General features: G+C 39.0%; 1 protein-coding gene across 1 annotated transcript; it reads right to left on the minus strand.

The window, feature by feature from the left end:
- Positions 1–3521: 3521 nt before the first annotated feature.
- On the minus strand, positions 3522–10337 carry paip1 (poly(A) binding protein interacting protein 1). The gene is made up of 11 exons (XM_079350379.1): positions 9927–10337; positions 8494–8645; positions 8000–8194; positions 7802–7914; positions 7453–7564; positions 7103–7222; positions 6904–7010; positions 6194–6311; positions 6054–6108; positions 5032–5116; positions 3522–4506 (listed from the first exon to the last, which is right to left on the minus strand). The coding sequence occupies exons 1-11, from the start codon at positions 10123–10125 to the stop codon at positions 4419–4421; spliced, it is 1344 nt and encodes a 447-aa protein (XP_079206505.1). The 5' UTR covers positions 10126–10337; the 3' UTR covers positions 3522–4418.
- Positions 10338–12038: the final 1701 nt, after the last annotated feature.

Genomic DNA, 12038 nt, shown 5'->3' on the forward strand with positions numbered 1-12038 from the left:
ATTTAAATCACTTTGTGGTGCTCAATACAAATCTTTAACTGGAACATTTTCTGCTTGGGGGAAAATCCTGTATTAAATTAGTTTTTATATTTTAACTTGGGTATTTTTTTCCTGTTGAATAAGCTGTTATGGTATACATTATATGATGATGATAATAACAATAATGATAATAATAATAGTAATACATTTTATTTGTATAGCACTTTACATTCATAAATCTCAAAGTGCTTACAGAGTTTAAAATAATAAAGGAATTGTTAAAACATATAAAACATACAAGAGAGAAACTTTACAGAAGGCCTTTTTAAAAAGATGTGTCTAGGCTTTTACAGTTAATCATGATATTGACCATTTGTGAGTAGATGTAGTCTACAGATCTTGACAAACAACAGATGCATTTCTGAATTAGACCTTGTAACTTATCACAAAAAAATCAAGCTATGCTGTAAATAGAGATTGCATTTAGATGCAGAAACCTACAGGGTCCTGAGTGAGTGGACTATACCACCAAGTTAATCCCTCTTTCACACCCATCTGCTGACCAATGAAAACCTTAGGCCCTGGTTTTCCCTGTTATATTGTGAGCCCGACAGTCATATCCAGCAGGCTCAGAGGGGCTCACGAGTCACTGACTACACACAGACACAGTGGTAATGTGACTTGTGGGGGAAGTTGCCCTCCTGTCACATGACGAAAGCATTGACAGATTTTTTTGCAAGTGCATTTCTAAAAATGCTAAAGCGAAGCACAAAATGTGAGGGGTGTACATATGACACAGCATTTCTTTCATACAAGTCATGAACTGGCACCTGTGGTTTGTAGATAAAGACATCTTAATGTGAAGTGTGCTTCCCAAACAGCCTTATCGGTGACGTGTAACCACAAACTTACAAATCAGACTCATATATTTATATTATTTCTGTTTTGCAAAATGATGAAAAGACCTTAAACGGAGCGCTGTTGAACCCTATGCATCACAATAACACTTCCCAGGTCCAGATGAGTAGTTCAACAGTTGAATGGAATTAAATTGGAGACAGACTTGTGGGCAAGTTGTATTCTGTTTCAACCAAAAAAAGTCCTTCGTCTACAGTAGCAGATGCTAGCAATTTCTTTTAACTCACTGCAGTATTGCTCTCTTAAGTAGACAAAGCTGAAAATAAAATTATCAAACATTAAAATATGACATTTCAACCACATCTCCAAAGTAACGTGAAACAGGACTGTGAAAACAAAATATCAAACCTTAAAGTTTGATGTTATGACCACATCAAAGTATGCTACCTAGCTTCAACTGTATTTTGATTTTGACACTCAGGCGGGGGGAGGGGGGGGACAACAAGGGTCCCAAACAAGACTAAAGCCTGGACTGAAGTGGTTTTATAGCATGTATCCTAACATTGCAGGGTCCCCAGTGTGCCTCAGCAGCATACTGCCCCCCTGACAGACATAAAAGACTCCCACACTGTTTCGCAGTGCATGATTAAATATTTCTAGATGTATTAGCAGTCTCCCAGTTCATCATATGCTTGATGCTGAGAGCCACAAAGCACAAATGAGCGAACGAATTTCATTGTCGCAGGAAAAATAGTTGTGGTGTGTCATTGAGGTTGGGAGAATGTCATTGTGTGACTGTTTGTAATCTCCTTTCAACTTAGGAAACCACTAAGTATTTTCAAGGCTATTGTGAACACACATGGCACATTTCTGACATGACAACAAAGATGCTATTTGGCTTTTCTTTATATGGAAAGTGCTCACAACACAATAAGTCTTGATCTCTTATTGCCTTTTAACACAGAACTTGAAGCAGTTCAAAACACTCGAGGATGTTGACCTAGCTGCACAATGTTATGGAATATTTGGGGTTGTATCCACGTCTGCTACACTTTTGTTTTTAAAGATGTAGTTTGGTGGCTTTTTGTCTTTATGGGACAGGACAGTGTATAAAGTTTGAAACCGGGGGGACGAAGGAAGGAGAGAAGGAGAGAGAGAGAGAGAGAGAGAGAGAGAGAGAGAGAGAGAGAGAGAGAGAGAGAGAGAGAGAGAGAGAGAGAGAGAGAGAGAGAGAGAGAGAGAGAGTGGGGAATAACATGTGGGAGAGGAGCCACAGGTCAGACTTGAATCTGGGCTGCCCACTTGGAGGACTATAACATGCATACATAACTAGCCTAACCTCTAAACCATCTGCATCCCATCACACTTACATAATTCGAGTCTATTGTAAGTCACATAAAAATGTCAGAGAAGTAATGTCATTTAAGGTTATACAACCTAAAAGTTCATATGTAGCCCTTTGCTATGAATTAAAAAAAAAAAAAAGCTTCAGTTCTGTCTAATCCAAATGACATTTTTTGATTAATGATTTTTCTAGCATTACCCAATTTGGTCAGCAGGTTGCAGTGAAAGCTTAAATATAATTTGAAAGCACAACTTGACATTTGTAACCAATGTTCATTCATAGTTTCAAGAGATGTTTTGTTTATGCTAATAAACGCTGCATGCTGGGCTTAGAGTACATTTTATTTAGATTAACTCAAATGTAAAATAACTACTGGATATTGTTTCATGAATATTTTCATCAGTATTTAAAGATATAAATGCTTTTGTTGCATGAACTGGGTGTATTTGGCTTTCCACGATGCACAAAATAATGGCGACAAGAAATGTGTGGATTTAACCTGATGTTATGTTGTTGTTGTCAGGGCAGGTTTGTTTCCAAACGCTTTGCTGCCCTTTTTTTTTTTTTTTTACAGAATTAAACTATCAGCTGTAATATGAGTAGGAATAGGTAGCGATAGTGTTTGCTCAAATACAACACTAGATTAAAGCAAATGTAACACCAGATACAATAATGTGAGAAGTTCCCAGTTAGCAAGTTTCTTAAACCATTACACCACCAGTTTAAGTTTCTATTAAAACAGAACTTTCAGGTAGTTCTTTTTTTTTTTTTTTTATCTGAGAGAATTTTACGTTGTTTTTTTTTAATTCCTAAATTTGAGCTGTGGGTGACCATCAACTTTAAAGCATTCTTTGAGGGATATAAACTGTCTAAAATTAATTGTGTCGCCTCTATACGAGCTACAACAGAAAACAAGATCATAAATAAAATGAACCATTTCTATTTAGTTATTAATCACTTAAAAAGCTAGGTGTCAAAAGACGGGGTTTATCACACGCAGTAGTAAAGGTTCAGCAATATTTGATCGTTAGAAAGCACAATGAGGAAACCCTTTGTCCACAAGGGGGCGCCAAAATACTACACAAAGTGAAGCTTCCTTACAGGAGCGTGAAATGAGAGTAGTGAAATAGCGTGTTTCAACTACCTATAGTGATATTTAATAACAAACCTCTGCTCGAGCTGCTTCAGAAAAAAAACTGTTTGCTTCAGAAAAATGTCAATGATTCAAACTCAAATGCACTAAAATGCTCTGGTGTAGTAAAATAGTAACTCAGGGTAACAGGTATACAGTCACTTCAATAAAAGGCTCAGACTTCATCAAAATCAAGCAGCTAAAATCTCACATTATAAAGAGTTTATTGCAGGCAAACAATACCATAAATTATATTTACAAACTATAAAACACATTCCGATTAATGGGCTCCGTGGGTTTGCTGGTAAACAGTCTTTCCATCTCGAATAAGAATCGATCCTTTTTGCAGCCGGGTTAGATCACAGGGACTGCTGCGAACTGCAAGACGCCACATAGATATTTAAAGCTACATTCAGAAAAGAAACTGGGTTTAGAAGCACTGCTTTTTCAGAACTCTGAAAAATCTCTTAAAAACTGAGATTTACTTAAAATATTGGCTTAAATGCTTAGAAAAAAAAAAAAAAAGTTCATGAAACAAAACTTGTCCATATTAACATTTCACAGTTAGTGACCTTAGTATGAAGTTCTATAAAGGTCAGCTTTGCACAGAGCATTTTAAATCCAGACTCCCTACCTCCAATTAACGATTCAAGTGTTTTGGCCAGTAATTTACAATTTATGAATGGGGCATTAATTAAAATATGTCAAATAATGCAAACAAACATACCAAAATTCTGCACAGATCTGCTGTTCTAAAAAGTAGTCTAAAAGAAACCCACAGCACACTATTTGTCTCTTGGCATTTAGTTAAGGTGTAAAGGAAAGCAGTTAATAAAATAATTCAAACAACACAGGAAGAACCTCCATGTCTGAAAACATCTTAACACCTTAATGTATGGAACAGTCATCCTTTTGATTGTCCCCCTTTTTCTTATCAACACTGACCAAAAAACATGTCAGAAGTGCAACTATGAACAGCTCTTTTTGTTAAAATGCTCGTTTGCAGAAAATTAAAGTTTGAACCTCTCTGAAGCTAGTTTTACTGCAGATTTTCAACATTCCAGCAAGTTGATCGGGAAAAGTACAGGAGGTATGCGTGTCACGTCATTGTTTTCGTTTCCTCTCAGACTCTAAACAAAAATTCTCAAAAGCTTCTTCTATCTCAGGCCCCATCTCGTCCTCAGAGTCGTATCTGTGAAAAAGGACAAACATGATTCAGATATACGGAACAGGTTAATGTGTGAACATGTGTGTGCTTGTAATACGAACACAACATTCAACATTTCCATGAACAATACAAACAGAAACACAAGCTAACAGTCAAACACGCACGGTTGTGACAGAGACTGTAGAAGCTAGCTAAGCCCTCTTTCACACCTATCTGCTGACTACACTGAAACTGCCACCATGCTTGATGCTGTTGCATTGTGGGGACAGTCAAACACATTCGCCAAGCTCAGGGTCACACGGGTCAGCTGTGGTCACATGATGTATGTGAAGCGGCATTTGTGTCACTTCTGTCACGTGACTGAACATAAAAAAAGTCAAACCAAAACGACCTCTCATCCTAACATATGTACTAAAGAAGAAATATACAAGTCTGTCAAATCAATCTATTAAAAAGTGACAGATCTGTCATTCTTTGAACTCTACCTGAAACAACACATCTGTATGTCTGTCAGTAAGTGACCAACCCTTTTTAATGCCATGTACTTACAATTCACTTTCATTTCCATTTTCTCCATCGATGTCATGGAAGTAATCCTGCCTGTCCAGGATCTCTTGGTATTTCTCTGCATATTCTGTCAAAGCCAAGAGAAACACATTCAAACACAAAGAAAGCAGCATCACATCGACATGTGCTGTTGAAAGAAGAGGAGAGCATGTTTTTTCCCCCCTCATATTTGGAGGACATGTTCACTGAGCGGGGAGACGAGAGTAACCACAACGAGTCACAAAAGATATAATACATCCTAAATAATCGTGCAGATGATGTGTTTTACTGGAGAATACTGGAGATCTTTTGAGTGTGTTTCAGTATTCTGACTTTAACATACAGCTATTAAAATGTAAAGACTTCCTAAAATAAAGTCTAACTCAAACTCTCTGGATTTGTTGTTCTCAGGATCTGTGTTCAAATGGACAGAACACTTTCTTCAGCTTGTTTATGTTTCACTCAGAGACTCAAACATGTTTTTTCATGTGAGCCCGGCCCTCGACCTGCAACCGCGTGAGGGAAGAACAATGGCCCCGCCCACTCAGGGAAGGTGTGTCTAGCGGCCTTATATGAGAGTGAAAGACTTCCTATGGCTGAAAAGACAATCGAATCACATCGTCACTTCAAACTGCTCGCAGTTCTTTTCAGACATTTGTTAGCATCGTCTGCTGCTGTCTCTGTCTGTCTCAACGAAACCTGCTAGAGAAACAAGATAACGTCAAGGTCATGGGTTCATTCCCCATACTGGCCTTATTCTATAATAGATATCAATTCTACCTCTTCATGAAGTAAACAAAAAAAATCACAGGGGAATCATGGAGACAGGAGGGAAGGAATTGTTTTGATCTGCAAAGAAGTAAACCTTTCAGATAACGTTGTCATATGATTTAGTTTTATTTCCGTGTCATTTTTAACAGATGACTGGTGAGAACTATCTAGCATGTGACTGGAGGCTGCAGCAGCCTGGCAGACATCATGTTGTCCTCCCGGGATCAATGTTAGAAATGTTTCATGAGTCTCACCTGGATCTGCTGCTGTAAAAGGAGTTCCATCTTCTGTGTAGAATGTCGGTTCATTCTGAGGGGACAAAAACAACCCATGACAAAGGAAGAGACACTGATAGAAAGGAACATATAGGGAGCGTGCGACAGCACACACTCACCATAAAGTAGTTTGGGTCATTGTCTGGTGTGGCATTGTTGGCTGCTGCAGCAGCTCGCACTCGGCCCCAGTCACTCGATCTCAACTCTACGAGTTTGAGAAGCATCTGTCTGACATCCCTAAGAGAAAAAACAAGAAGCTCATATCAGAAAGCTTAACCCAGGAAGTCTGTGAGGGTGTAACTCTGAACTTTTCCACTTTTTGGAATTTCAGCCTTACGTAAGTTCATGGAGGACTTTTAAGCTTTTGAGGTATTTCTAATAAAAACTGGATTTTTTGGTGCTGTTGTAAGATTACGAGTCCCTGCAAAGTTCTGAATGATGAAGGATTCTCTTTAACAGTGGCATCTAGGATGCAAATGTTCATTAGGTGCCACTAGAACTGAAGCATCTCAGATGCAAAAGCAGGTTTCAAGGGTTTTCAATCATGGTGTGATTGATTGATCAATCAAGATCCAGAGATACAAACATCAGACATTCAAAAACCAAACAAACAATCAGAGGACTTCCACTGGCTTTGCTCTGGGATTCAGCTCCACATTCAATTTTAGAATTGTCTGTTTAACAAAAGAGTGTTTAATAGGTCATACTCTGTGTTCAGTGTGGTCAGAATCAGAGGCGATGCAGGTAGCCAGCCTTAACATGCTTTAATCGTAGGCTGATATGAGTTACTTTCCCTTCAACAACAACAACAACCCATATAAATTCGAACCTGCTGCAGGTGGCATCCAGTAGAACAGTTTCGATTTTACGGATTAGTTCTTCCATGTGTGGTTTTCCACTCTCTTTCCACGCATCATCCAGGACCGAGCCTGTTAGCTGTAAATTAAAAAAAACAAAACAAAACATTCTCAGTCGAACCCTAAAAGAAGAACTATTTAAAAAAAGCTTTCTTTACAAATGTTTCAAACCTTGAGCAGCTTAACAGCGCAGATGAGATTGGCATCGACTGGATTATCAAACAGACTCTTCATCAGGTCGTTGAGTGCAGAGAGCAGGATTTCTGCTCGGAGACCTTTTCCACTCTTCACCTGAACAAACACAAACAGATTTGACTGAAGAGTCACAACCTGATGCCGACACTGCTCAAAGAGGCTAAATATTGCACAAGTTTGTATTTCAATAAGAAAGGAGACAGAATGTTTTCTAAGTATTAAAACATACAACAGTCATCCATTCATACACTGCCCAGCCCCTGTGTTCTTATATAATCTAAAAGGTTAACACACCAGAGAGCCATGTTAAAGACAGAACATCTTACCTCCAGGTTAAGATAGAGCTCTCCCAGGAATAGCACAAAAGAGTGGAATTTCTTCTGCGTTTCAGTGTCTCCTCGAACAGCGACGGCCCTTTGTTCAAACTCTGTTCGACATCTACAGCGGACAACAGTGTTTTTATTGAGCCGCTGAACTACAGCAATAACTGTCACCTAGTACAACTACAAATATATCTCTACTTCAACTTCTGCATGTAGAACATAAACATTTAAAGTGCTCTAAGATTGTCTAAAAACATTTTCTCACCCATTACTAACAGGCACAATCAAAGAGGGGGGGTGTTAAGTTGTCCTTTACACTTAATAAAATCACTTTAAATCAGAATCCAATCACCTTTTCAGGAGCAGCTGACGAAAGTTGCCACTTGGTGGGCTGATATTCAGGTGATGGGACAGGTAATTACAAAGCCTGGCGCCCGTATAAGAGAAGTTGGGAATGGCAGTAGACTGTAATGAAAACAAAGCTTCATAGTTTGGCAGCTTCTAGAATGAACTCTTTATGTTACAAACATGAAAGCGTCTCTCTCCGAACCTGCGTGTAGATCAGTTCCACCAGCTCATGCAACGACTCTCCTGTAGTGACAAACGAATTGAGCATGCCAGTTATGTGTTCAACATCCGACTCAAAGGATCCGGGTGAGGAGCTCAGGTGGCCCAGGAAGTCTGTGACCATGTCGGACAAGCTAGGTTCTTCGTAGCTTTCACCGTCGTCATAAAAAGCGACGTCCTGAGATAAATCACAACAAAAAACAATCAATAAAATATTAAATCCCGATGCCTTTGTCACAATTGATCGAGTCTCATATTAGAATTGAGATCTAAACATGCAAGAGCTTCAGCTCTTATAGTGACAGTAGTGAGGGCTTCTTGCATAGTCATACTTTGTAACATCAGTATAAAACAACACCTCTGTTAGTCATGTAAATCAAAATATAATTAAATATATAAATACAAACATACATTGAAAAAATAGATTGAAGTCATAGTATTCAGATGAAGTAAAACAATAAATAAAAATCACCTTACCTCGTACAAGCCAAATCCCGAAGGAACAAACTCTGGGGCACTGGCTGACAGATTTGAAGACTTGATGACAGAATCCACATCATTACACCTCTTGGAGGCAGATGTACTGTTGGCATTAGCGTTTTGTTGGAGTTTGTTCTGCTTTTTAAAATCTGAGGAGAAAAAACAAAACGTCTTCATTACATATTCAACCCTCTCCACCTCGCATGGGAAAGATTTTTCTATAAAGCAGTGCTCTTTGATGGTGTTTCCATGCAGTAAAGTTACTCCTTCAAACAGGTTAAAAATATTTTTTTTTTTATTTATTAAAGGCAGTATTATTTCCTAAAGAAGTTGTTTGATTTCAAGCAAACAGTAGGAATGTGTAGTATTCATGGCGAACACAACAACTGTTCATCATAGAGAAGGACAGCCGAACGACACAACACAGAGCTCATGTTGGGACTACTTTTTCAGTCAATAATGATCACTATTTCATCATTTTGATTGCATGTGTGTTAATATGGAACAATAATCAAAGTTTGTGCGGGCCAAAGTGCGGGTCAGTATGCATGTACCCAGTGCCACAGGCTGACGGGATGTAGGAATTCACAGGTCTGTTAATGTTCAACTGGGGGATGGATACCTGATGAATGGGCCTGAAGCTCACTGAACAAGAGGCACTACTGGTTAACAATACACAAACAAACAGGACAACGGGCCACATCACCCACTGGACCCCGACCAGCACCACGCTCCAAAATGCGGGTGTCAAAGCAGTCTCTACAGGATTAATAACTCCAAATGGAGTGGTTCATCCGTAAATAAAATCTGCCACTAAACAGCACCTGAACAGCTTTAGGATTATAACTGTTATCCCACCACATCATAAATAGATCGATGACTGACAGGTGTATTTAAACTTGAGATGGATCAAAATAAGGCTTCTGAAAAACCCAAACATTCAACTTATTCAGTTTGAGTGATTCGCCCATACAACTATTTCTCTCACTTGTATTTCTCTTCCCTGATTATTTCCGCAGGATACATCTTCAGAGATGTGTTGTAGACCCATATGCCGGCTAAGACCGTCTGTATTTCACGATATTACATTACAACCATGTGATCTCTGACTTGGTGCCAGGATTTAGACCCTCAGATAAAACAACCACCCAACAGACTAGAGGAATGACGCACCGCCAAAATGCTAGCCAAAGTTAGCCAACTTTAAGGATATTTAGCAGCTAGGTAGCTAGTTACTCTTCCACATTCACACCAAGTACAAACACTGCAGGTATGCGTCCCTCCAACTACGTTTCTCAGAAGGCTGTCAGTGGACAAGCAGCAGTTGGCCTTTGGTGTCAAAGTCAGGAAGCGACATTTACATGAAATCGAATCTGAAAGCAGCTAGCGGACCTAGCTGAATAAATGCTAGCTGTGTATTCGCTCTTTACCTCCAACACCCGGGTCTCCAGCCGGAATCGCGTTGTTCTCGGCAGATGGCGGGCATGTTCTCGGCTGTCTCAAAGGCTCCCTTTGGTTAAACAGCATGGTTTGAGTGTCACCAGCCACAGCGGTATCCACAAACCCGAGGTCTCCAGGTAGGTTTCTGCTTCTACCTGCTCCGGGAGCTCGGTCGAAATGCTCGTTCATGACTTCCCTCTTAAAGCAGCATCTGGAAAGGGATGAAGAAATACTGTCTCTTGTCAAAACTATATCTTCTTTTTTACAACTTGTGTGTGTTTAACCACAGGAAAATACACTCTATCTCTCTTTCATGATTTCCTAAATCGGACACAACTTTTTTTTTTAGCCACTTCCTGTCACAACAAATAGTGTGATTGAGAAGATGAAAGTGGCTCCCTCTAGTGGTGTGGAGTGAGAATTCAGCCACACAGGACGTCTGCTGAGGCCTTAAAAACAGATATGATATAGAGTGTTGTATCTATCGCACTATATTATATTTTCCTTTTAACTAACTGCTGTTTACATAAGAAACACACATGTCACTTTAAATCATCGGCGGTAACTTTAACCTGCCATCCACTGCACATTTCATTTCGTCTATTTGTTCCGAACTTGTCAACACAGAATGTTCACAGAAAAAAAGAGAAAAAAACGTTTTTACAATCCTATTATGTTCGGAAAGGAGCAGGCCGGGACAAGAATAAATCTTATTTTTACCCGTTCCTTAATCAAAACAAAAACAAGAAATGTCTGGATGGTCCGTCCAATGTGTCCGTGGCAACATAAAAGAATTCTGACCATTTTGAGCCTTTAACTTTACTTCCAAGATGTTAAGAAAAAATACACACCTCATGACACCTCATCTTGTCATGTAAAAATATCCGAAAGCCATTAGATCATTTATGCTGATGCTACGTCTCTGAGTTTCGTTTGCATTTGCTCATAGTTGTGCATATTTAATAAACATGTTTTTGTTAATGACAGTAGTTTGACGAGAGATTTGTTTGTGTGTTGGGTTAATTGTGCTATATTTTGTAGGAGATAACATAAATGGATGACTCAGCATATTTACATTTTCCAAATCAACCTCTAGACCCTCTGTACTAAATGTAAATGTAATCAGTTCATATCATGATTATGCCAATTTACTGTGACGTTTTATTTTTAAAATGTACTTTCCATTAGATCTGTTCCATAGTTTTTTGAATTCTCTACACTGCAGATAATGACTTACTTACATTTCTTGTTTTAATTTTTATTCACTTCTTTTATATTGACAGTGTTTTGCCTTTTCTATTATTTAATTTGAAAGAAATTATGCACGACAGCTCCCCAAAAAACTGACATGACCTTTGTTTCATAATGTTTGCTTCTTTCCTGTTATTGGGTTTAATGTGAACAACATGAGTACATAAGGATGATCCTGGTTGATTGGGTTAAATAACACTGAACTGATCAAAAATATTTTCCAAGTTACATTTGGGAGATTTCATTGAACTGATATATCAGACTCACATTTCTGCATTGAGGAGAAGCGCGTGGACCTGTGCGGCCCCTCAGAAGTGCCTCTCTCTCCCTTGAGCTCACTCAGTAGCTGCCCACTACAAACATGTGTTGCACCAGACCTCTCAGTGTAAGTGTTCATTAGTTGTTTTAGCCTCCAGTCATTTTCCACTTGTTTCCCAAAGCTGGATCACATTATGCCACAGAGAATTCCTGTGCCAGAAATGCGGAGACCCACTCTGATAAAAGATTACTGCCCCTATTTTCTGTTATTGCTGTCTCCCCCTACTCCCCCCTTACCTCCTCATGCCAGTGAGTGTCTTGGATGGAGTTCAAACATTCACAGGTCCCAGGAATGCACAAGATGACAAATGTGTATTTTTTCAAGCGCTCAAGCCGGCAGGTTTAAGATGCAGAAAATTGTAGTTTTATGTTGCATCAGTATAAATTGTGTAGGTTATATTCCTGGGGATTTATTGACTGCATAATTAGGTTACACAACAATTAAATGAATGTGCATTGCTACTGTATGCCATGTATACCAGAGAGCTAATTCCTACTGTGTCTTCTTTCCTGCCTCTTAAATAAATGATGCA

This window comes from Symphodus melops (assembly GCF_947650265.1).
Source record: "Symphodus melops genome assembly, chromosome: 1".
Classification (NCBI taxonomy): domain Eukaryota; kingdom Metazoa; phylum Chordata; class Actinopteri; order Labriformes; family Labridae; genus Symphodus; species Symphodus melops.